General features: G+C 30.6%; 2 protein-coding genes across 2 annotated transcripts in view; both read left to right on the top strand.

Annotated features, from left to right (window-relative positions):
* The first annotated feature begins 10,834 nt into the window (after positions 1 to 10,834).
* LOC108781030 (insulin-degrading enzyme) lies at positions 10,835 to 19,831 on the top strand. Its single transcript, XM_018548893.1, has 13 exons — positions 10,835 to 11,033; positions 11,480 to 11,920; positions 12,006 to 12,208; positions 13,137 to 13,388; positions 13,519 to 13,908; positions 15,089 to 15,198; positions 16,760 to 16,904; positions 17,184 to 17,294; positions 17,364 to 17,484; positions 17,664 to 17,870; positions 18,025 to 18,317; positions 19,181 to 19,390; positions 19,592 to 19,831. The coding sequence occupies exons 1-13, from the start codon at positions 10,835 to 10,837 to the stop codon at positions 19,829 to 19,831; spliced, it is 2,922 nt and encodes a 973-aa protein (XP_018404395.1).
* A 3,468-nt stretch (positions 19,832 to 23,299) lies between these two features.
* LOC108781029 (insulin-degrading enzyme) overlaps positions 23,300 to 26,967 on the top strand; it is a 13,047-nt gene continuing 9,379 nt past the window's right edge. The window contains exons 1-4 of the mRNA XM_018548892.1: positions 23,300 to 23,304; positions 23,823 to 23,986; positions 24,588 to 25,018; positions 25,202 to 25,318. Of these exons, the coding sequence (XP_018404394.1) occupies positions 23,300 to 23,304; positions 23,823 to 23,986; positions 24,588 to 25,018; positions 25,202 to 25,318 (717 nt within the window). The remainder of the gene's footprint in view (positions 23,305 to 23,822; positions 23,987 to 24,587; positions 25,019 to 25,201; positions 25,319 to 26,967) is intronic.

Here is a 26,967-nt window from a genome sequence, read left to right as displayed (position 1 = left end):
GCGGTAACGCCGTGCGAGGTTGCAGGTAGGTACGCGTGATGAAAGGGCGTTCAATAGTGGCTCTTTTTGGCTGATCGTATATTATACATTCCCTGCACTACAAACACAGCTGAATAAAAGGGCTTTATAATAAAATGGTACAGAGATAAAAGCAACGAAGAGTAAATTCATAGCTCGGATAGAGCAATAAGCAAATCCCTCTGTGATATATAATTATACCTGTTTTCTCTCGTCTTAATTATATTGTTTTTATTGTTTAATTATAAACAATTTTTAGTATAAGATTCATCTGTGCATTTAAATTAATTAAAAAAGTATAGTTAAAAAAGTATATATTAATTTTACTGAATTTATAACGCAAATAATTACTACTTTTGTACTTAATATTTGTTCATAAAAGATAGATGTATATTGGATACTTTTAAAAAAAAAAAATTCGATTGTTAATCGATTAAGATTGTTAATTAAGTTAATTTTTTGGCACAGCATAATTTGATTACTTGACGTATACTTTTTATATAATAGATACACATTTAAATTTTGCAAGACATGTTTATGTCCAATGATTTACTAATTGCATAATTTCCGTAATCTTACATCTGACGTACAGTATTGATCATAAAGCCTTTTCGTTCACATGATATTGCATGGGACCGACATGAAAACGAAGTAACAGCAGAAAATGTTCCCGTCGTACGCGAAACCCGAGGCTATATATTTTCTACGAAACATATATTCTCCGTGCGCGAACATGTAATCGTATATTGTATTTTATTCTCGCCACTGTTGTCACGTCATTAATCGCACGATACCGCGTGTCTGAGAAGATACTCGAAATATTTTCGAATTTCTTCCCAGTGCCTGCATATGTAAAACGAGCGACAGAGATAATCAGTTAATCGCGATTTTTTCGTTCCTTGGATTAAGAGCGTCGTGTGAAAGAGGAAAAAAAAATCAAAACGGTCCTTTCCGATATGACAAAATCAAATGAGAATTCAAAATATTTTTCTTATCCAAGTCACGTATTTTACGGAACTATTCCGGAATGGATTCCGACCGAAATTCATTCCAAATAATTCCTAATACGTGCCCAGGAGGTAATTGTCAACGAAGCTAGATATTAGTAATATAATATTCACTTTTTATATTTTTGACTGACTATAATAAAACTAGTTTGTTGTACGCGAATTCCCGTTATTTTCAAACTATATATCTCCGTACAAGTGGAATCAAAAGACATTTATTTTGATGAGCATATTAATATACGCAAAACTAATATTGTCGTAAGGGTATCGGAAAGGGTTAAAACAAGAGGTACAGAAATGCTTAATAGTGGTAAGAAAACTGCCGGAACGAAGAACGCGCGAGCGTTTGATGTATTTTCACTACAGTCCTGTCTACAGTCAATTCATTTTGTATCTATACCTAATCTATGTATCTCTATCGTCATAATTTATGCTGAATAAATGTTACATTTACGCATAGCACAGATTACTTTTAATGCTCCTTCCAATGTTCCTTCGAAAATGATCTATACCATCTATACCGGAAAATGAAGGCACGTAACTTGAACGACACGGAGGTAATTAGGACAGCGTGGCGAATTATGTAGACAGTGAGAAATGGAAATAGCATGCTGAGAAGTTCGATGAGATTCGTTTAACTTTAATTGACTACTGTTTCAAAACACTCGCGAATAATGAAGGATAACTTTCTGGTTCCGATAGCAAGTTTGCCAACGATAAGTAACTCTCCGTCGGAGAACTTTCCTAATGTAACCGACTTTATCTGTCAGAATCCACGGATCCTCGAGACCTCGACAAATTAACACTTTGATCTATCTTTTCCTTCAATAAAACAAATCCTCTTTTCATAAATTACGTGTAAACATTGCAAGTAACATAAGTTTTGATTAAGGCTAAAGTACATTAATGCAACTTGATATCTTTATCATAGAATTGTAATTTTAAAGAAATAAAATCTCATTTTCTTCGGGTTTAATCTTTCAAATTGCAGTTGCAAATGAATTATGTAAAATACTCAGAAAAGCAAAATTTAAATTTTCAAATCTTAAGACTCTACATGGAAATATTAATCGATGTTTCCGACGGCTTTAAAATACTTTTTAATCAACGTAAAAATATATATAATATGTATAAATTAAATACTTAAAAAAAATATACTAAAACTTAAAAGAGAGAGATAAAGAAATTATTTCTACATAAATATATAAAAACAGTGCACCAAAATTGGAAATTAATCAATCATAGATTAATTTTATCCGAAGCGATATCGATATATCCATCACCACGAACGGATGAGCTGTCGCAGCTGCGGTGCAAAACTGCTTTTGGTGTTGAAAAATTCCATAAGTATTTCTTGAGCGATTCCCTAACGGGTAACACATTTTCGATAGTAACACCGCGTCGGAGTTACTAAACTCGCCGAACTTTCCGATCGGTCGCCGCGTAGTCGGCGTCCAACATAAAATTCATCGGAAGTTATCAAGATATGACAGAGCTCGCTAAAGGAGAGAAAAGCGACTTATAACCGGGGGATGTAAGGTTGACTTTATCCAGTAAATGTCCGATATTGACTTAATGAGCGGGAACGCGCCACTGCTACTGTCCTTATTAGCATAGCTTTCTCTTAGACCGAAATTAACTTGGTGTCAGAGGACTTATCTCTGTGATTAGCAAATATATTAGAAAGTTATTATGGATGATAATGCATAAGAAAAAAAAAGAGGTTAATTGGTCCAATTTTCCTAATTGATAAATATATCTATATGTTACTTTACATTTTATGTAAAATATATCATAATTATACTCTTGTTTAATTACAGTGATTATAAATATTTCAACTATTATATAATTATGTAATTAAACTATTATTATACAATTATGTAATTAAACTATTATAATATTTGGGAGTATAAATTAGTTCGCTCCATTTTCCAAAATGGGATCGCCTCCAAAGACGAGTCATTTTTTCGAGATGGAATTCGAAAATTGCTTGAGAGATGGGAAAAAGTAGTAGCTAGCGATGGACTTTAATTAATCTGTTCATTCATTCTGTTTTAAAATAAATGCATTTTTGAACACAAAAAACGGACCCTGAATTTGTACACCTAATGTTATAGTAATATATTACAGTAATATTAATTTTTTTTTTTGTAATAAGTTCTTTGTATATTTCAAAATGTATGTAATTAAATTTGAGGAAATTATTATTTCAAATAGATTGTGTTAAAAGAGTCCGATAGTAACGGCGGGCAATCGTATTTCTAAAATAAATTTATTTGCAGAATATATATATGTACTATTTTAATTTTAACTGTCAAATGGCGTTTCTCGTATTTATGTAAATGACCTACTCACATAACGACGATATTTAAACTATTATATATAATTATAAAAATTGTTATAATTATTGACCGAGAAAAAAATTGATTTTGATAAGCAGTGCCGTGACTAGTTTTTGCTCTATTTAAGAATGGTTTTATTTTTAAATCTCTCCATTTTTGAAAAAGAAAGAATAATAATAAGACAAATAAACATAACAATTACTTAAAAATAACTTTTATATATACAAGAAATATATATAAGATGAAAATGATTATTAATTATTATAATAATTAATTGCACTTTTCCAGTATTCATTCCAGCAAATGAAACAATGCCACAGCGGTCTAAGCTGGATCTCGGATCATCTAAATAATTATGTGTGAATTTATATACTGCAAATGTAATTTTTCGATTGCGCGCCGAAATTTTTTCAGACTTGAAACGCAACACTAATATCACGAATTTAAATTGTTTTATAACAAGTTGTTGTCTAGTTACGTAACTGTTAGTGATGCACGAAGACGAGACAAGACGATATTTTGAAAAATATCATCTTGTCTAGCAAAAATATGATATTTATGATTTTTTACTAAGATAAGATCATATTTCTGAATCTAAAAGTATAATCCAATCAGTGCAAACAAAACTTCCAACAGTTGCAAAATAAATTTTCTGCTGAACGCAATTAATTGGAAAAAGGAAGGCAGCATAGACGATTGGGCGCGTGCATAAGGGTACGTTTCCACTGAGCACGTCACGACGTCACGCGTTGCGTCGTCCATCGTGTCACGACGCGACGCGAAAAAGAGAAGTTTATAATATTATAATAAAATTGTATTGATTTTATTTCATTGCAATAACACAATATAGATTAATATAGATTATAATATAGATAATATATAGATTATAATATAAAATAGTAATATATCAGTGTGAAAACACTGATATATTACATTTAGGTATATTCATTTATATAAGTATGAATTACACTAAACATAATTAAAATTATATCTATATATTTTCTCTCTCTCTATTAGATGTTATCTATATTAATTTGATATATTTCCAATATATTTATTTATTAGATATTCGATATTTTCGATATTCTTGAGCCGAGAATATTGATCTTGGAAAAGTAATATTGTCTCGTATCGAAATTTATTAAATCAATATTGTCTTGATATTGTCTTGATTTCGAGACAAGACAAGAATCTTGATGTCTCGAATATTGCGTGCATCACTAGCAACTGTGCTTATCTTCTAATGCGACTTGCGCATTATCGTCATACCTATACTAAGGTAACTTCGGTATGAAAAAATCGATATAAGCACAGTTAAAAAGTGCACATACAAGAAGTGACGGAAAAGTACTCCGATCACGTCGCGCTGCTCTAATCGTTCGGACGTTCCGTCGCGGTGACGAAAAGCAAATTGAATTATAGATTAAACGTACGTATATAATGGTGCCGTATACGTCATAAATCAGCGATTCAGAGTGCAATACCGAAAACATAAATCCGTCCTGTGGATCACCGGGAAGAAGAATGGGAATGGTGGATGTGAAATCTACGTAACGACTGCCGAATTTCGCCGGGGAGAAACTATGAGGTCAGTATTCGAAATTTTTTCGCGAAATCCATCGCGATAATGGGATACATTTTGCGTTCGTTTCGGAAAAAGTCACCGTCGCACGAGCGTGTCTAATGCCGCAATTGCGATCATTCTTTCGGATTTACGTAGACGAATAGCAGTGGTTACGACTCACGTCGGCAATAATGGATTACATCTCCACGTACAATGCTAGCGAGAAAATCGGGCAAGACGGAAAAGAATATCTGTTTCGGAAAGTATGATGTTACATTTATTTCACATCGGGAATAATATTTCTCTGAACGAAACATATTATATTACTGTAAGTAATTTCCAACTTTAAAAATACGTGGTATAATTAATTTTATTAGTTGTGTAAAACTTTAAATTCTAACTAAATAATTATTTCTACATTTTCGCCAGAAAGAATTATATAAATAGAATTAAATTTAATGTATATTTTGTATAAAAGTAACAGAATCATTAGATCGAGTTTATACTATCGACCTTCTATATCACGGGTGCCCAACGTCCGGCCCGCGGGCCGGATCCGGCCCGCACCCGCAACCGTATTCCAAAATATAATCGCAATGTTTGGATCAATCTATGTTTGCGAAGCTGCATTCTCAAAAATGAATTATGTGAAAAACAAGTTTCGAAACCGTCTAACTGATAGTCATCTTTTGATCGTTTGGTTGCTGCTACTATTAGCTGCAACCCTGAGTTTACCAAGTTGGCTAAAGATAGTAAATCGCAATTCTCACATTAGTTGTTAATTGGAAAAATATATAAAAATATATGTTTTTATATGTATTTTATATGTATATTATTTTTTAATATGTAAGTATTTATATATGTTTTTATATTATATGTATTTTTATATGTATATAAATATATGTTTTTATATGTATTTATATTTAATATGTTTTTTTATATGTTTATATATAGTATATAAACATATAAAAATATACTTGATATATAGTCCAGCCCGCAGTAATTAAACATTCAAAATTTGAAATTTGGCCCTTCGGACTAACTACTTGGGCAACCCTGTTCTATACTATTCTCTTCTCTACTTCTTATACTATTCAGACCTTTGTGCGTAACGTTTCCGAGATCCCCAGGGTGTCGCGAACGAAAATCGAGAGCTATTCGGCGAGGCAGATTTGCGGCTAAATTTCCTACCGCATCGCCTGGTATACGATACCGATAAGATCGTCGTTAAATCCGTAATGGGATCTTAACGCGACGTGGGCCCCGTGTGAATTATAATTATTACTACGCAATTGTCCCAAGATAAGCCGCGATTTAAGACACGGAAAGCCATACCCACACTTAATTCTGAATTAAATGTTAAGATGGATTCCATTTACAGAGTAAAAGAATCCGAGTATAAAGTAGTTATAAGCTATTTAGCAAATTAATTAAAACATTTCACTTTTCTTAATCACTTATTCAATAATTACGGTTACTTACCTGTATTACACTGTAATACAATGTATTACAGATGTTGATACGACTTTTATTTTAATATTTTATCAAAAATAATTTTCTATGTATATAAATGATATAACACAAGATATGTTTTGGCATCATGGTTGTGCCATCTTCAAATATTTAAATAATCGCCATAACCTTAAATATTTAACAATTCGGTATTGACACATTAAACACTAATGTAAGGTATAATTGTAATTCGATAGGGAAAATGAAAGTGCTTGTAAGCGGTTGGAAAATCGATTGGTGGAAAATTTCCAGTTGATCATCGAGAAGGCCATACAATTCGTTCGCATATTTTGATCCATACTCGTCAAGTTGATCTCAGTATAATAAAAATTCAATAATTATTTCCTTAAATGTTTAAATTATTTCATCCAAATGTCACTTGTGAATATTTAATTAGATATACAAATTGTCATTTAGTAATATGTGACCAACACTCAAAGAAACATCTTGATTAAAATTGAGTACATATTTGCAATATGAAGTTAGACGAACGTGTGTAATAAATAAATAAATATCGTACCCTAAGAGTCCGTCTCTCACCACTGTAACACTTGCGCTCAACAAAATCAGACGAATATGTAAAGTGCTTCTTTTTATTTTAGTTAATTGACGTAATACAAAAATTGACAATTTACATTTAAATGACTTATCCTGTTTTACCTCTTGACTACTTTTATATTATATTGACGACAATGAATTTCTCACTTTAAACACAATTTTCACATTTACATAAAAAACAGCAAAATCAATTTCTTTGAAACAATTGTACCACACCATGTCGCTTAGACCGTAGCATTTTTCATCTCTCTCTCTTCAAGAATCATTAAAGAAGAACCCGAAACGCGTTCGCGATATTATATTATAATTGTTTTAAATTCTTTATATATTTTTTATTTTTATTTTTATGTTATACTAACATTGTAAACTATAAATTAATTTTATATACAAAAATCTTATTACCGCTCGATGTAAACTATCGTTTCTTTATATTATACATTTAGTTATTCTTACTAATACTACAGTAGTCGTAATCATAACTATAGTAATATGTGATTATAGTTACAATACCGAACAGTTTTTCTTTCAATGTATTAATGCGGCATCACGTTAAATAAAATATAACTATAGTTCTCTTTAATCAATTATTTTTTTAAATAATAATTTTCTAAATTATTATTTAGATATACAAAGTTATTATTAAACATCGGATTTTTTATGCAGATACTTTTTGGGGACATGCACAAAAACGCAAATTTACATAAATATGCAAATATGCACAATGTACACAAATAAATATGTATTTTTAGAATGTTTTTGTAATAATACAAATTTCTATTTTGATATTATATACGTTCTAATCTGTTTTTTAAAAAACATGAAATTGCATAAGAATTCGATGTCTAGTTATTATTTATAGTTATTCGATTAATAATTGTTCATTTTTAATATACCTACTGTATATAATTCGTGTACCACGAAGTGCATTGAGTTCGATAGGTATTGTTGAGAGAGAGGGGGGAGGATGGAGGGAGAGAGAGGGAGAGGAGGAGAGAGAGAGTGAGGGAGGGAGTAATCGAGATAACAAGGAAAAGAGAGTGAGGGAGAGAGGTAGAGAGAATATTTCTGATACTATGATTATATGTATATAAAAAATATATTATACGCATTTTTTTTTTTATATAAATGAAATATATATATATAAAATATATACATATATAAAATATATTTTATATATAGGGTGGCTGAGAATAACCGCCAAATATTTCATGCGTATAGGTAGAACAAACTATACTAAGTCGAAAAGTCTTGTACCATTTTGCAATTGCAGTAATAGTTAACGAGATATTATATAGTCAAAGAGTGTGACAGGGGGCTTTAGTCGATTAATCGATTTGATCAGCGGATTACAGTGGATAGCAAGTACAAATTGTAATTAAATTTCGTATTGTTCCGACTTTGAGAATTTATTTCCGTTCTCCGATGTTACGATTACTTTGATGTTTGTTACGTACGCGTTAAAATCCTGCGTACCGCTCGTGTCTGCACAATCTCGCTTGGTGTTCAGGTATCTACACTACCTACGTTTTTCCGCAAACGCGAATACGCCACATGTCACTTGTTATCGTCTACGTATATTTGACAGGAGCATCGCGGCATTCGCCGCGTCATCCTATTGAATTTACATCGGAGTTAATCAAATCGGAGTAGAATTATCGATTTCGCAATTCTTTTGATAGACAATTTCATTATAATATCGAGATATTGCCAGGAATCACGAGCTCATTTCATTGGCGCGTCGATGGATCTAATTTCAACACGGCGCCAAGTGACTTTATCAGTGGCATCTTTATTTTCTTTTTTTTACAAGGTAATACAAAAACTTTGTGCGAGACAATGCGCTGTTTTCTCATTATGGAAGTATTGTATGTATGAGAGAGAGAGAGAGTGTGTGTGTGTGCTTGCGTGTGTTCATTTCGCGAAATCATCATCAAGGTCGGTAGTGAAATTTGTTAACAGAAAAAACGGAAAACAATAAATTCGTATCGTGTCCGATATGAAGTTCAATCGTCGTCGTTTCACGATGACGTCATTTTATCAAAATAACGAGAACTCCTTCGCAGAGAATTGTATCTGCAAGTAAGAATACTGTCACTTAGTGATTAATTCTTGACCACATATGCTATCCAAGCTTAAGAGTTTTAATGGAAATTAAAAGAAAACTTGACTTAAGATAAAAAAAAATAAAAACTTGACTTAAGAATAAAAAAAAATTTTATCTTAACAATAATAAACTGAAAATTTATAATTCATGTAACAGTTTGTGTATTATTTATTTTGTTACATTTATACCTATCTATTTAATAGCTACGTTTGGTAATGTAAATCTGAGGCGTCGCAGTGCTCTTATATTATAGCATATGTGACATGTACTGTAAAAAAAGAGCACTCTGACGCCTCAGACTTGCATTGCCGAACGCAGCTAATATAAATATGTCTAGAGTAAAGCATGGAGCTATTTCGTTCATTTTTTATAATATTGTCGATGCAAGGAATAAACGCTGACTAAAATTGTGTAAATCAATGCCTACTAATGTCTAAGTAATACCAAAGTAATGCTCAAGTAATATTCAAAATTTGTACACCGTAATGTCTCCTCAGCAGTTTATTCCTCATATTTATGTTTCTCAGCAGAGTATACTGAACATTTAAAGATCATACTTGTACTCTCAAAAATCAATCATGATTGTATAAGGTAGTTATAAACATGTTACTGCAAGATATTATTTTATATTATATTGAAAATGATGAAATAGTTTTGTTCTACTCTATATATTTTTAGTATTTTAATATTTTATTGTATTGATACTTTATTAAATATAAAATATTTAATAAAACATTTTAAATAAAGATTATTATATTAATAATTTTTTAGAACAGTTATAATTTTGTTTTATAGTGTTTTTGAATATTGTTCAGCACACATTGATGCATAGATTATAATAGATTAACTAAATTCATCCATTCTTAAAATTTTTATTTGTATTTTCTTCATGTTTAGAAATCAAATTGCTAAAACGGTTTCTGTTGTGGCGATTGCTTTGCCACAAATTTAAAGATCTCCTAAATTGTTATTGTTTAGAGATATCTACACATATAGATACACGAACACATACTTGACATACACAACAAGAAACAGTTAGACGCAAGTGTAAATCTCTATTTACTCTCTAGAGAGCCTTTTAAAGCAACGAATTTCTTGCGACCGTTTTTGCATTAGTTTGGCAATACGAGTCGCAGGTAGGGAAAAAAATAGGATAGATGAATATAAACTCGAGATGCACAATTAGATTTCTGTAATTGATGTATGGTTTTATTAGATTTGTATGTTATTTTTACAAGAAAAGCATGTATAGCAAGAGAATTGTAATTTAATTTATTATTTTAAAATTAACGATGACAACCGAGATAAATACACGCGAAATAATATTTACCAAAAATAGAAATTGCGAGAAAGACGCAACGGACGAGAAGCGAGCGAGAGATGTGAGACATACAGTTGATCAGCTGACGCGTAGACAAACAGTCTTTTTTCGGGAAATTGTCTAGCGTATTCGGAAAATATGTATATCTTTCCGTGAAAAGTCGACTAATTGTAAGTGATATCGCGACCAAATTATAAACGTAATTTTAACCGAGCGATTATAATATAGTCCATTTCCTTTCTCACGCGCTTGTAAATGCACTTTTAATATATTGACGAAGTATAATTTATTTCTTTTCATATTTTTATTTTGGTGACCTTATATTCCGCTACCACGTCATTCCTTATTCCTGCGCTCCTTTATATCTTTACGGACTTAATAAACTTAATAAACTAAACTGTAACCAATATGTCGACACATCGAGTGGAAACGCGATATGATGATATAATAAAATCGCAAAGTGACGACCGATTATATAGGGGTTTAGTACTCTCTAATAAAATGAAAGTTCTTTTAATAAGCGATCCAACAACTGATCGAAGTGCTGCTGCAATGGACATTAAAGTCGGTAAGTATATTATTTTGCTATTTTGCTTAATATTTTTAGTGATTGTCATAAGAAGTTTTTATTAAATCATTCTGCATATATAATATTATAAATTATAACAAATCTATAAACGAAAAATAAATGATTCTTTTATAAATATATGTTTAAACAAACATAAGAATCTTTTTACGACCATACAATTGATAAACAATAATAAGAAGAAAGGAAGCAAAGCCATTAACGGTAAAAGCTAGATCACAATGCTTATTATAATGTGTGAATTTATATACCGCGTATGTAGTTCACTCAATCGCGTGATATATATATTTATTAATAAGAATATATTCATCTATAAACATTTTTTATTGGATACATCTTTGGTGCTTAAATGATTCGGTATAAATTTATATACTTATATACCTAAAATTCTGTCGAAATGCGCGTCGAATTGATTTTTCGATGGATCGATCGATCAAGAGAGAGAGAGAGAGAAAGAGAATGTTACTGCACCGACGAAAATATAAAATATCCTAAGGAGAATGATTACAATATATATCTGTCGCAGAATGGTGGTAGGAGTAACGCATTAACATATGTAGATCACACCACCTATTACTTCGACGTAACTCCAGAAAAGTTAGAAGGCGCTTTAGATCGTTTTGCTCAATTTTTCATAGCGCCACTCTTCACAGAAAACTTGACTGAGCTGGAGATAAATGCCATAAATTCAGAGTACGAAGAATATGTAGCGAATGATGCGTGGCGATGTCATTATTTGGACAGATCATCTGCGATAGGTCATCCATTTTCGAAATTTGCCACAGGAAATAGGGAAACATTAGATGTAATACCGAAACAAAAGGGTATTAATGTTCGAAATGAGCTATTAGAGTTTTATAAAAAATATTATTCTGCAAATATTATGTCACTGTCTATTCTTAGCAAAGGTATAACGATAATTTATTGAATCTATTTATGATTAGAACATCTGAAAATATTTATATATGTATAATATTAACAAATAAATTTTAGAGAGTTTAGACGAACTCGAAAATATGATAGTGGATCTGTTTTGTGAGGTGCGAAACAATGAAATTGAAGTTCCAATATGGTCTGAACATCCATTCAAAGATGAACATTTCCGCACTATATGGTATATTGTTCCGATAAAGGATATAAGAAATTTAAGCATTTCGTTTCCTGTACCAGACATGCGTCAAAACTACCGATCTGCGGTAATATATAATATATGTATATTGATCTTTTGGCTTTAATATTTTAAATGAATATTATATCTTATTGTTAGTTTTTTCTAAATGTAACTACAAAAGAAAATATCAAAACGAGATTATTTTCTGTAGTTTTTCTTTAGCTGGACACGAATCCGTTTTTTAAATTGTTCCATCATATTACATTTTAAGAAATTGACAATTAAAGTTACAAGAAAGAGTTATTTATTTTAGATATTTTGTATATTATATACAACTATGATATGTGACGTGTTGGAACAATTTCAAAAATCGGATTCATATTCAGCGTGCTAAATTATGGGAAATGTAGCTTCGTTTCAATGTTAAAAAAAATTATTTTTTTTAATCATATTTTATATATGTACATATGAACATACACGCGTACTCGGATGCACACACGTAGTACGTACGTATGTATGTACATACGTACGGACATACATACATAACATACATTATATACATATATATGGTGTCCGATAAATTTCGACAAACTGCTTTTGTGTAAATAAAACAGACTAAATTGAGTAAAAAAAAGTCTTCTACCATTTTGTAATTTCTACATTTTTTGTTATCCACTAAGTAAAATGTCTATATAAGCGATGCATACAACAACTTTAAGGTACCTTAAAGAGTTTTTCAAGAAACATGTTTAAGATTATAAACACCTTCAAGGAAATCTTAATATTGTCTTATGTGTGCAATGTTAGTCATATTTAGCTATCTTCAAAAATTAATATATTATTAATTGTTGCAAAAATTTTTAAATGATACAAGATTTTTTTATTTAGTTTAGTCCGCTCTATCTGTGCATGAAATGTTTTGCAGTTATTTGGGACACCGTATGCGTGTGCATGTGTGCGCGTATGTGTATGCATACATATTTTTTTACATTTATTGCTATTTGTTAATATAGCCTGCGCATTATGTTTCTCATTTACTTGGACATAAAGGAAAAGGCTCATTATTATCGGCTTTGAAATCCAAGGGATGGTGTAACACCCTATTATCCGAAAAACGTCTTGCCGCCAGAGGCACCAATAGTATTTTCAATATTACTGTTGATTTGACCGAAGAAGGTATTAAGCATATCGAAGATGTTGTTCTACGGGTATTTCAGTATATTAATATGCTTAAGTTGAAAGGACCAATCAAATGGATCTACGATGTAATTGACGAAATAAATTATAATTTTATGTAGACTGTTCAGAAAATTATGCTATCATAATTTACCAGACATTTTGTGCTTCAATATCGTATATTAAATATAAAATAACATGTATTTTGTACATTTGCAGGAATATAGAGATATTGCGAATATGGATTTTCGTTTTACGGAGAAGTTTTCTCCTTGTAATTATGTGAATTTTACGGTTCAAGCGTTGCAAATATTTCCGATGAACGAAATTTTGTGCGCGGAATGTATTTATCCTGAATGGCGACCGGACTTGATTGAAGAAATAATGACATATTTAACACCGCAAAATGTTAGGATTCACGTGGTTGCAAAAGCATATGAAGATATAGCGGATGAAACTGAAAGGTGGTATGGTACTAAATATAAGAAAATGAAAATATCCAAGGAAACAATGGAAATGTGGAACTCCGCTGCCTTCAACGATGACCTGAAATTGCCTCCCAGGAATAAATTTATAGCAACTACATTTGATATCAAGCCACAAACTAATGTAATTAAAATTATCATTTTTTTAGAATATTAATCCTTGATCACATTGTGATATTCAAAGCAAAATATCGATAAAGCGTGAACTATACCGTAAAGTTTGATATGAAATAGAATTAATTATTAAATGTTAGAGTAACTTAAAAAAACTCTGTCTCCTTTATACATGTGGGGCATTCTCTGTCAAAACGGCCACCCTCCTGCCTATTTCAATTTTTCAGATAAAATGCTTTATAAGGGCTTAAAATTTTCGTTAAAGTATCTATTTTTTAAAGCCGTATGGTATTTTTCGAACAACCAAAATGGCGGACGTATTAAGAAGACAAACATGAGGAAAATACCGAAAAAGTTTCCTTTTCTTGAAAACAAAAAATACAAACCCACCTATAAAAATTATGTTATCAAGCCTAAATTGTAAATTTACCTATGCACTATTATTTGCAATATCGTATTTCAGAAAATTCAAAATGGCGGATCCAATATGTCCTACCGAAATTGAATAATTCACATGATTCGGATGACAGTCTGTATATGGGGGTTTTCAAGGTTGCTGTTTGCGAATCTGAAGTCGAAATTCAAATATTCAAAATGGCGGATATACAGACTGATACAGAATGGTAAATTTACAATTTAGGCTTGATAACATAATTTTTATAGGTGGGTTTGTATTTTTTGTTTTCAAGAAAAGGAAACTTTTTCGGTACTTTCCTCATGATTGTCTTCTTAATACATCCGCCATTTTGGTTGTTCGAAAAACACCATACGGCTTTAAAAAATAGATACTTTAACGAAAATTTTAAGCCCTTATAAAGCATTTTATCTGAAAAATTGAAATAGGCAGGGGGGTGGCCGTTTTGACAGAGAATGCCCCATGTATATTTATACATGTATATATAGTTTTTATGTAGTGATAGTAATTATGTGTAAAAAGTGTTTGTGAATGTATATATTTGTATCATTATAACTTTACAAAAATACATACATGCTGAGGTTTAAAGATTGGTAAGTTTGGACAACAGAAAGCTAAGTAACAGATTGTAATACAAATAAGAAAAGTGCAATGCAATAATTTTGACTTTGACTTGTTTTTGCACATGAAATTGTCTTTTGTTCTACTGTATTTGATCTTATGTATATGCATGTTTGCATGTCATCGTATGTATTAACAGGTATAAATTTTACAGATAGAAAAGTTTCCTATTATTTTGGAGGATACATCATTTGTTAGACTTTGGTATAAAAAAGATGATGAATTTCTTGTTCCTAAAGCAATTATGAACTTCGATATTTTCAGGTATGTATTAAGTGATTGTATGAGATACAAAATATGGATCAGTGGATCAGGCTATTGAGAGTCAAACGTGGTTCTTATTACGTAATTGTCTATTTATTCATAAAAATCTTGAATGTTTCGACTCACTTTGGAGTCATCTTCAGCATACATAATCTCTATACATTCTTGAAATTACGTAATAAGAACAACGTTTGACTCTCAATAGCCTGATCCACTGATCCATATTTTTTGTTTTTGGAAAATAAGAGAGTTCGTAAGAAGATTACACTTGGATTTGAATGAAATACGTTACTGCTATAATTGATTAATGTAATACTGTGTAAAGCCCGATCTACAATTGCGTAAATGTAGTTGTAAAAATTGATCAATTACAGTTGAATATGAGCAGAACATCCAACTGTGATTGGAAGATTCTTACAACTACGATCACTTGCAACTACGTTTATGCAATTGTAGATCAGGCTTAATACCGAATGTAATATTGTGTAATACCAAAATATTTTTAAATAAAATTTTGAAATATTCTGACAACTTAAACGATTTTAATTATTAATTTACATTATGATAAAATTAGATATTAATGTGCATAGAAAATAATATTAATAAGTTGGTTATTACTGAAATTACATATTTTAAAAAAATAAATTTAATTTTACAATTATGATTCTTAAAATATTGGGTAAACCTTTACGAAAGGGGACCACCTTCCAATAACCTTGACACGTTGTCAAGGTCATGACCCTGAGTAACCTCCGGCAGGTATTAGCCGTCGCTCGTCCTTCGTTAAAAAGTTATTAACAATCAAAGTTTTAAAAATAACGTCTTATTTCTACTATATACCATCTTAAACATTATTCTACACATTACATATTGACTTCATACACTACACGAACTCCAATTCCTCCCCCTCCCCCCTCCAAGAGACGTACGACTTCTATGTTTGCACTGTTGTAATTTTAAAATTAAGGTATAATATATAATACATGTATGATATTGAGTACTATTCTACACTTTTCCCTGTTCAGAAACGTTAAACTTTCCACGAGAGTAACTCCCCCCCCCCCCCCCCCACCTGCACAGGGGCACACGACTTCTACGATTATACTGTCGGGGCAGACCTCTGTGACGGTAAGGGTGCGGGGGGGTGGCCGAAGGCAACAGTACAATCGTAGAAGTCGTGTGCCCGTGTGCCCCTGTGCAGGGGGGGAGGGGGAAATGAAAGTTACTTCTCGTGGAAAGTTTAACGTTTCTGAACAGGGAAAGGTGTAGTATAGTACTTGATATCATACGTATACAGCAGAAATGAAAAGTATATTTTAGAACTATGATTGTTAATAACTTTTTAACGAAGGACGAGCGACGGCTAAAACCTGTAGGAGGTTACTCAGGGTCGTGACCTTGACAGCATATGTCAAGGTCAAGGTCATCGGAGGGTGGTCCACTTTTGTAAAGGTTTACCAAATATTGTTATTTAGAGATGAGAATTAAATATAATCTTTTATAAGAAAAAAATATTTTTTCGTAATTATAGGTATATGTTTGTTTTTTATCTAATTTATAGTCCATTTGCCTTTCTGGATCCCCTTAGTTACAATTTAACTTACATGTTTATTCAGCTGTTTCATGATTCTCTTAACGAATATACATATGCTGCTGAATTAGCTGGTTTACAATGGAAACTTGATACTTCTCCATATGGAATAAAAGTGAGTACACATAATAACAAGTAATAGAATATAATGTATATTATTTAAATAAATTTGTTTATTTGAATAAATTATTGTTCAATTTGTTATTAATATTAGTAACGTTTGGAATAAACATTATTTCACGCATATACATAAAATATTGCTTATTCAGAAATTGTTTATTTCTTATCTTTAATTATTCGTCATATGCTCAATTTTATTCCTATGTAATAATGTGTGTCAACTGTTTTATAAAAATACATTCGTAATTTAAAGAAAGATCAATTCTTTTTATAGCTCTTTATAAGTGGTTATGACAATAAACAGCATGTACTGTTAGAAAAACTAATGGATCGAATGATAAATTTTAAGGCTGATCCAAAGAGATTTGAAATTATAAAGGAAAAAGTATGTATAATAAATACAATCAATATTTTTAATTTTATTAAGCAGCATATTTATGTAGAATTATTATAGTATATTAGGGACTTGAAAAACTTTGCTGCTCAACAGCTTTATCAACAAGCTGTTTATTATCTTGCAGCTCTGTTAGCAGAGCAATCTTGGCTTGAGAAAGAATTATTGGAAGCTACTGCCTGTAAGCATAAAAGAGAACTTATATTTTTTGAAAAAATTATTTTCATTCTCTCTCTCTCTCTCTCTCTTTCTCACACACATACACACACACACACACACACACATTTCTTTTAGTTAGCTTCTTTTAGGACAATTACAGCACATAATAATGACATATAATTAATATTTCTATGTATATAGATTTAAGTGTTGAAGGACTACAGAAGTTTATACCACAGCTGTTCAGTAAGGTGCACGTGGAATGCTTAATATATGGTAACGTGACTATAACGGAAGCTACATATATACGTAAATTAATTGAGTCTAAGTTAACAACTGGAGTGCCCAACATAATACCCTTGTTAGAAAAGCAACTGTTATTATTCCGTGAAATTAAACTAGAAGATGGTAAGGATCCTCCAGACTGAGGGGTTGGATATTAGACTAATAACCTAATTTCGAAAAAATCTATTATTACGGATACCTCATAAGAGGTAGATCTTGTCCCATCTTGGAATGTTGTGCCATTGAATGGAATAGAATAAATATATTTTTTTTACAGGTTGCCACTTTCTGTTCGAAGTAGAAAATAATTTACATAAAAGTTCTTGTACAATGGTATATTATCAAACTGGTTTACAATCAACGGAGTCGAATATGCTCTTAGAACTCTTAACACAAATCATTGAGGAACCTTGCTTCAATATCTTAAGAACGAAGGAACAATTAGGTTACACAGTATTTTGTCGTATACATAGAACAAGTGGAACACAAGGCTTGCTAATCATTGTACAAGGTGATAAACATCCACAATATGTCGAAAAACGAATTAATTTATTTTTAGATTATATGTTGGTGAGTATAATATTTTTCATGATAAAAAATATTACATATTTGTGTTGGAAAACTGTTTTTGTTAATCGTTTGTATCGAATTTTTTAACATATATTCAAGTATTAATTTAATATAATAGTTATGTTATTTAAAAATTTTATGTTAAAGTGATATTTATTAGTGCCAAAATGACATAATTTATTAAGTGAACAAGTAAAATAATATGTTTTAAAATGTAAATTCTAAGATAAATGAATGTAATTGAGCATATCATAAATATTAATTCTACTAAAAAAAAATTCTTTTTACAAACTGTCAATAAATACAAAAATTTAAGTAAACTGTTTGGGACATGTAACATTTATTATATTCGACATAAATTTCCCAATATATATATATATATAATGGCCTATATTTAAAAAAATTAGCGCGCTAATATACTATAGCTATAAATAGTTTACGTTATGGATACTATAGAATTTTAGAAATAAAAGCATGCTTTTAACGATGAAAACACGTTCTGAATACGACTTAATGTATAATAATATACAGGATGTCATGTAAGTGTTTTTTTCCATTCCTTTTGTGTAGACAGAGTAGGCTGAACTGTATCGAAAGATTCTCTACCACTTTGCAATTTTCGCAATGGTTAACAAGATATGAATTTTTAAATATAGCGGACACAGTTTAGTCCGCTCTATCACAAAAGCGATGGAAAAAAACTTACGTAACACCCTGTATAGTATGTGCATGAACATGGAACTACATTTTCTTTACATATTTATTATATAATATCTTATAATACATTATAATCAAATATATTGTTCAATTTTTTGTTATAATACAAATGTTTTTGTTAAAGTTAAAATTACTAATAATTCCAGAATCACATATCTACCTTAACGGAAGAGCAATTTGAAAAATACAAGAAAACTATAGCTACATCACGTTTAGGAAACCCAAAAAGATTAAGTGCAAGGTGTACCATATATTGGAATGAGATTATAGACCAACAATATAACTTCGATCGAGTCAATATCGAAGAGGCTTACTTAAAGACGATATCACTGCAGCAATTACTTAATTTCTTTAAGGTAATCAATTTACTCTTATATATAGAATATATCATTTAATGTTACTCTGAAAGGGAAATATTTTATCATAAAAAAGAAATAGAAAATGTACGATAACTTTTTTTTATATAAGATATAATTATCGAAAAAACTTCGATAATTGAAAAATTAATATATTATTAATATTATATGTACATCTGTCATATAAAATATATCTTTTAGGAAAATGTACATAGTAAAACTCGACGTAAATTGTCAGTACATGTGATCTCTACAGCAACATCAACGGAAAACAATTCACCTGATAACACAACTGACAAAACTGCCAATTTATCAATTAATAAAGAAGTTAAGAAAATCGATGATATTACATCATTCAAAAATAGTCAATCTTTTTATCCTCTATTTAAACCGCTTGAAAAATATTTTCTCAGGAAAGGTGTACGCTCTTCTAAATTATAAAAAAAGTGGTGATGAAGTATCCTTGGCGAAAATAGAAAAGCTTCCTGAAACGTTGAAGAAGCGTAGATGACTCTTCGTTGACTTTTCGTGGAGAGTTAGTGACGTTCGCTTAACGCTTCCTGATGCTCCGATTTTTGGAACGTTTGAATACGCTTGCCACACGCTTCATTAACTCTCCTTTGAACGTATATGGAACGTTGCCTTACGCTCCTTCTACGCTGCAGCGATTAAAATTTTTCTACTCTTGACTTACACTTCCCGAACACTTCATGAAAAGTGGGTAGAACGTTGCGTTACGCTACTTCTATGCTCCAAGGATTGACATTTTCTACTCTTGGTTTACACTTCCCGAACACTTCATGAAAAATGCACGAAACGTGGCGTTACGTTTCTTTAACGTTCCAAAGATTAAACTTTTTTTTCCTCTTAATTTACACTTTCCGAACACTTCATGAAAAGTGCGTGAAACTTTATGTTACGCTCCTACGGTCCAACGATTGACAGTTACTACTCTTGGTTCACATTTCCCAAACACTTTATAAAAAATGAGCGGAACGTAGCATTACGTTTCAATTTGATATTGTCTACATTTGATTTATATTTTTCGAAATCTTCGTGAAAAATGCGCGAAATATTGCTTGCGTTTCTTATAGAGCGCAATATGTCGTTTCGCACACTTTTTACAAAGCGGGTGGGAAATGTAAACCGATTAGAAAAATGTTAATCTTTGGAGCGCAGAAGAAGCGTAATGCAACGTTTCGCGCACTTTTTATGAAGTGTTCGGGAAGTGTAAATCAAGAATAGAAAATGCGAATCTTTTGAATGTAAAAGAAGCGTAATGTTACGTTCCACCTACTTTTCATAAAGTGTCCGAGAAGTGTGACCCATGAGTAAAAAATGCAGCGTAGAAGTAGCGTAATTAAAACCGTCCGGAATACTATACTTAAGTTTCTACACAGGGTCCACTAACATTCAGTGTTCATGGATCGTGGAAATAGCACTTCCCGTACGATTGCATAGTTCAGCACCATGGATGTTGGTACATGATTGGATGGGTGACCGCTTAGAAAAATAAGGAATTAATCCTCAACTGGAAGGTAATAACGTTCGTTGACGCTAGTATGACGTTACATTAACACCAGGGCAAGAGTACATGGAGAGTGATGAAGCGTCAATGAAGCGTCAGAATTCTATATCCTCAACGCTTTGTTACTTTCGGTGTACTCTTCTAGAGGAGTGAAGTAACTCTCTGTTAACATTTTTTTTACATTTAGTAAACACTTCCCTAACATTCTGATGTTCCAATCTACGCTACTCAAAAAGTTTGATGACGCTTTCATAACGCTGTCTTTACGTTTCGTCTACACTCCAATTTACGCTTCGATTACATTTGATTGACGCTATATTTTCACCAGGATAATAGTGAATAAGATGCATACTTTTATGCATAATCTGAGAAAATATTGATGCATTATTTTAGAGAAATTAATAAAATTAATGTACTCAAGGTAATTCTTTAGTAAAGTGTCGAAAATTTGGGGTGTTTCATCAAGAACCACCCAAAGGCATATTTGCATAATTTAGATAAAGTATTAAAACTATTTTAATGAAATCGTATAAAACATATGATAATAAATCAAGAGCTGCATCTTCATTAAACGAAAACAAGGTGACATTACAGTATTTACTTTTCGAGGTTAAATTTGTATGCAAGTTTGTGCATGTAAATATTTTTCCAGAATTCTAGAATGACCGTTGACCTATTACTTTTTTGTAACCATATTACAATCATAATTTTGTAAACTGTTAGAATTTTGTTTTTTAGAGAAGTCTATAATGCAGACAGCAGACAATATTTACAGTATTATTTACAAAATGTTTGTAAGATTTATGTTTAATATTTTGGTAATCTTAGATTGTATTACTCATGAAAAATTGAGTAACAAATGTTAATAGCGAAATATTGAGATGTCAATAGTTTTTGAATGGTGAGCCTGTCAAATTACAGCATGTAATAATTGTTTATTTTGTGTTTTAGAAGTAATAATTGTTTATTATTTAAAATGTGTATTTCTCTAAAATATATGCTTTTTAATGATATTTTATCAAATTTGCAATTAAAATTACTCTTCGGCAAAATTAAGGAGGTTTTCTCTTTACTTCGGCAAGAGAATGTAATATGTTAAGAATTACTTGAAATTTTGGACATAGCTTTATCTACAAAGTGTTTTTTAAATTTTTTCAGATTTTTTGATCAGCGCATTTTTCTGTAATAATAAAATTTTGTATTTTATATTAGATGATCTCTCTTTCTCTTATAGAAGACTCGTATATATTATATGTATATATATGTATCTGTTTTCAACAAATATAAATATTTGCAATGTTAAGAATCGAATAAATTTATGTTTAACCCTCGGACAGCGGGACGTCGTGATACTCGCATGCACGGCGGACGCAAAGTCAAAAGTGACCCCCAAGAGTAAAATTGATTCAAAATATTTGAGAAGCAGCTTTTTTATTAAAATATATAGTAAACTATTTCAAATATGTGTAGGAAGGGACATAAAAAGATTTTATTATCTATTAGGTTCGTATTTATATATATATAGTCGTTCCTCAAGATATTATAATTACTAAAATATTTTTATGTTTATTATTTGGTATAAAAAAAGAGTTCTTTAGTTTGTTTTAATTTTGTTTACTAAAATATTGCTTTTCAAGAATTTTTTTACTCAAGTACTATTAACTTTACAAAAAAACAGTAAAAGACAAAAATTGTTTATTTTTTTCTCATAAAGCTGTAGAAATTTTTTCAGAATTTTTTATCAACCGTTTAGTACTGCATCTTCTTATTATATAACAACTATTTTTACCAGAATAAGAAACTAAAAAATTCTTGAAAACCAATATTTTAGTAATTATAGATTGTTAACTATTGCGAAAATTACAAAATGGTACAGGAATTTTCGACTCAGTATTGTCTGTTCTACCCATGCACGAAACATTGTGCGGTTATTTCCTAACACCCTGTATAATAAAGAGAAAAAATATTTAATTTAATTCAATTATAAAATTTTAATTACACTGTATTTCAATTAGGGGAGACCGGGTCTCGTTGGCACAAGAGGTAAGTTGGCAGTGCGTTCAGTTTATGTACTTGCGGCAAAAGAAACAATGGAAAAATTATTGCAAAATATGTCTTTTATAACATAGGTACTTATCCTTAAGTTTCATTTAAATCAAACAAGTATTGTAATAAAAAAAGAGAAAAATGTAATTCAAGGGGCACGAAGCAGATTTTCGAGTTTTTTAATATTTCGTATTAATACTTCTCAGCTTGAGAAAATAAATCTAAGTGACGTATTATTAGTTAAAACAAAAGTTTTTGTTAGTATACGACATGCTATTTTGAGTGATGATAGTAATTTGTTGTAATAAAACCATTAAAATCAAATATATGTAGAGATGGGGTACGTTGACTCATATTTAATGCAACTTATGCAAGGTCAGCATAGGTTAGCATGATTTGTTTATCGTTCGCACATGAGTAGTGAGACGTCGGCGTCGGTGTTCTCGGCGTACTACCTACTTAGATCTAAAAATCTAAAAAATTGTATGTAACTTCGTATATATTTATTAAGTATATGAGAAAATAAATGTAATTATTGCAACATGTGTTACGATAATTGTAACAAAACTACTTAATTTAAGGTTAAATTAGAGATTAATTTTGTATACACATCGAATTATCGTAATATCTGAGCATGTTTCGTATTTTTGGGTGCTTTCCATTTAGCAACACAAGTCTACATAAATATCATTCTATCTCTCGTGATAGTCAGTGAATAACAAGGACAGAATGACACTTGGCGACTTGTGTCACCAAATGGAAAACATTTTGCTGCTTTTATTACTATTTATGAACAATCGCGAGTTTATTATATGTGTTTATCATATGTTTTTGAATACGTATTAGTATCGCTTTTAGGGTTCTTAAAGAAAAAATGAGAAATTATAAGAGAAAAACTAACAGAGCCTCTGTGCCGGAAGATATTGTGATGAGAGCAGTAAATAGTGTAGTAGATGATGGCCAAAGCTATAAGAGCATGTCAAATGCATATGAAATTCCGATACGATCTTTAATCAGATATTGTAATAAATATAGAAAAATGAATATTCATGAAGCGAGTATATCAACACAAAATAAATCTTTGAATGTAGGATATAAAGAATTGTTCAAAATTTGTTTTTAATGATGTGGAAGAAGTTAAATTAGAAAAATATCTCATGAAGTGTAATGATATTTATTTTGGACTATCACAAAAAGAAGTGAGAAAACTGGCATACCAATATGATGTTGCTATTGAAGCAAAATTTCCTGAAAGCTGGACGAAGAATATCATGGTTGGACCAGATTGGTTTACTAAATTTATGAAACGCCACACAAAATTGAGTATAAGATCGCCTGCAACAAGTGTAGCTCGTGCTACAAGCTTTAATCGTACTAATGTGGAATTGTTTTTTAACAAATTTAATAAAGGTTATGACACGATTTAAATTTCAACCATGTGATGTATGGAATATGGATGAGACTGCAGTGTTTACAGTGCAGAAACAAAATAAAATAGTGGCAAGGCGTGGCATTAAACAAATTGGACGTTTGACTTCTGCAGAGAGAGGACACTGGTTACAGTAGCTTGTACTGTATCAGCTACTGGGAATTCTGTTCCATCAATTTTTGTGTTTCCTCCAGTTCACTTCAAGGATCATTTTATCCACGATGGTCCTGTGGGTTGTGCTGGAGGAGCCAATCCAACAGGATGGATAAATGAAACAAATTTTCTTATATACTTGACTCATTTCGTAAAGAATGTGAAACCCAGCCGAATCAATCGTGTTCTACTTTTATTAGATAATCATGACACTCATTTATCAATTAATACTCTTAATTTTGCAAAGGAAAATGGAATTATTATGTTGTCATTTCCAGCGCACTGCTCTCATAAGATGCAGCTATTAGACGTCAGCGTTTACGGTCCATTAAAAAAATTTTTAAGTACTGCTCAAGATTCATGGATGTTAAGTCATCCAGGTAAAACTCTTAGCATATATGATATACCTGGTATCGTCAAAGAAGTTTTGCCCTTGGCTCTAACACCTTCAAATATTATGATAGGTTTCAGAGTAAGTTGAAAAGTCTTGTATTTTAAATAATATTGTTACAGTTACTACCTATATTTTGTATGTGTGGTTATTATAACTATTTATTTTACTCTATAATTTTATAAATTAATTTCTAACATATGCGAATTTATAATTTTCGGTATAAAATATTTTAATATCTTACAAGTAATATTTTTTTTGCAGAAGCCAGGCATCTACCCATTAAATCAAAATGCATTTACTGACATGGATTTTGCTCCATCATACGTGACAGATAGAGTTGAAGCACCTCAACAAGAAAACATAATTACAATATCAAATGTAGGTAAATATATATACCTATATAAATTATATGTATATGTATATATATAAATTTAATATTATAATAATAAAAATTTATATATATGTATATATAATTTTATAAGAATTATCTACACAGGCTGTTTTTCTTTAAACTAATATAGAAACAAAATATAACAGAGCTTTGTACAGCTAATGTACAACTTTTTAATCAAAATGATTTATGGACTGATCCTTATAATTTAAATAAAATTCCTGTCGCAATATTATCTGTAAGTACACGAGTATTATTTTAGTTTCGTCTTTATATCTTTTCCTAATTACTATAATATAATTTATTGTTTTCTGATAGAGCGATGACAGGTAGAATTATTAAAAACTTGACTTAAGAATAAAAAAAAATTTTATCTTAACAATAATAAACTGGAAATTTATAATTCATGTAACAGTTTGTGTATTATTTATTTTGTTACATTTATACCTATCTATTTAATAGCTGCGTTTGGTAACGTAAATCTGAGGCGTCGGAGTGCTCTTATATTATAGCATATGTGACATGTACTGTAGAAAAAGAGCACTCTGACGCCACAGACTTGCATTGCCGAACGCAGTTAATATAAATATGTCTAGGGTAAAGCATGGAGCTATTTCGTTCATTTTTTATAGTACTGTCGATGCAAGGAATAGACAGCTGACTAAAATTGTGTACATCAATGCCTACTAATGTCTAAGTAATACCCAAGTAATGCTCAAGTAATATTCAAAATTTGTACACCGTAACGTCTCCTCAGCAGTTTATTCCTCATATTTATGTTTCTCAGCAGCGTATACTGAACATTTAAAGATCATACTTGTACTCTCAAAAATCAATCATGATTGCATAAGATAGTTATAAACATGTTACTGCAAGATATTATTTTATATTATCTTAAAATTGAAAATGATGAAATAGTTTTGTTCTACTCTATATATTTTTAGTATTTTAATATTTTATTGTATTGATACTTTATTAAATATAAAATATTTAATAAAACATTTTAAATAAAGATTATTGTATTAATAATTTTTTTGAACAGTTATAATTTTGTTTTATAGTGTTTTTGAATATTGTTCAGCACACATTGATGCATAGATTATAATAGATTAACTAAATTCATAGATTCTTAAAATTTTTATTTATATTTACTTCATGTTTATAAATCAAATTGTTAAATCGGTTTCTGTTGTGGCGATTGCTTTGCCACAAATTTAAAGATTTCCTAAATCGTTGTCGTTTAGAGATATCTACACATATAGATACACGAACACATACTTGACATACACAACAAGAAACAGTTAGACGCAAGTGTAAATCTCTATTTACTCTCTAGAGAGCCTTTTAAAGCAACGAATTTCTTGCGACCGTTTTTGCATTAGTTTGGCAATACGAGTCGCAGGTAGGGAAAAAAATAGGATAGATGAATATAAACTCGAGATGCACAATTAGATTTCTGTAATTGATGTATGGTTTTATTAGATTTGTATGTTATTTTTACAAGAAAAGCATGTATAGCAAGAGAATTGTAATTTAATTTATTATTTTAAAATTAACGATGACAACCGAGATAAATACACGCGAAATAATATTTACCAAAAATAGAAATTGCGAGAAAGACGCAACGGACGAGAAG

The sequence above is a fragment of the Cyphomyrmex costatus genome, unplaced genomic scaffold (assembly GCF_001594065.2).
Source record: "Cyphomyrmex costatus isolate MS0001 unplaced genomic scaffold, Ccosl1.0 scaffold754, whole genome shotgun sequence".
NCBI classification, from domain to species: Eukaryota; Metazoa; Arthropoda; class Insecta; order Hymenoptera; family Formicidae; genus Cyphomyrmex; species Cyphomyrmex costatus.
Note: the sequence above shows the minus strand (reverse complement) of the source record. Positions and strands in the feature narration are given on the sequence as shown.

Excerpts from the sequence above, each read along its gene's own strand:
- LOC108781030 (XM_018548893.1), top strand. The coding sequence starts at position 10,835 with ATGTCGACACATCGAGTGGAAACGCGATATGATGATATAATAAAATCG. Across the intron at positions 17,871-18,024 it reads TGAAATTAAACTAGAAGATG|GTTGCCACTTTCTGTTCGAA; the intron begins GTAAGGATCCTC and ends TTTTTTTTACAG. Across the intron at positions 19,391-19,591 it reads AATTACTTAATTTCTTTAAG|GAAAATGTACATAGTAAAAC; the intron begins GTAATCAATTTA and ends TATATCTTTTAG.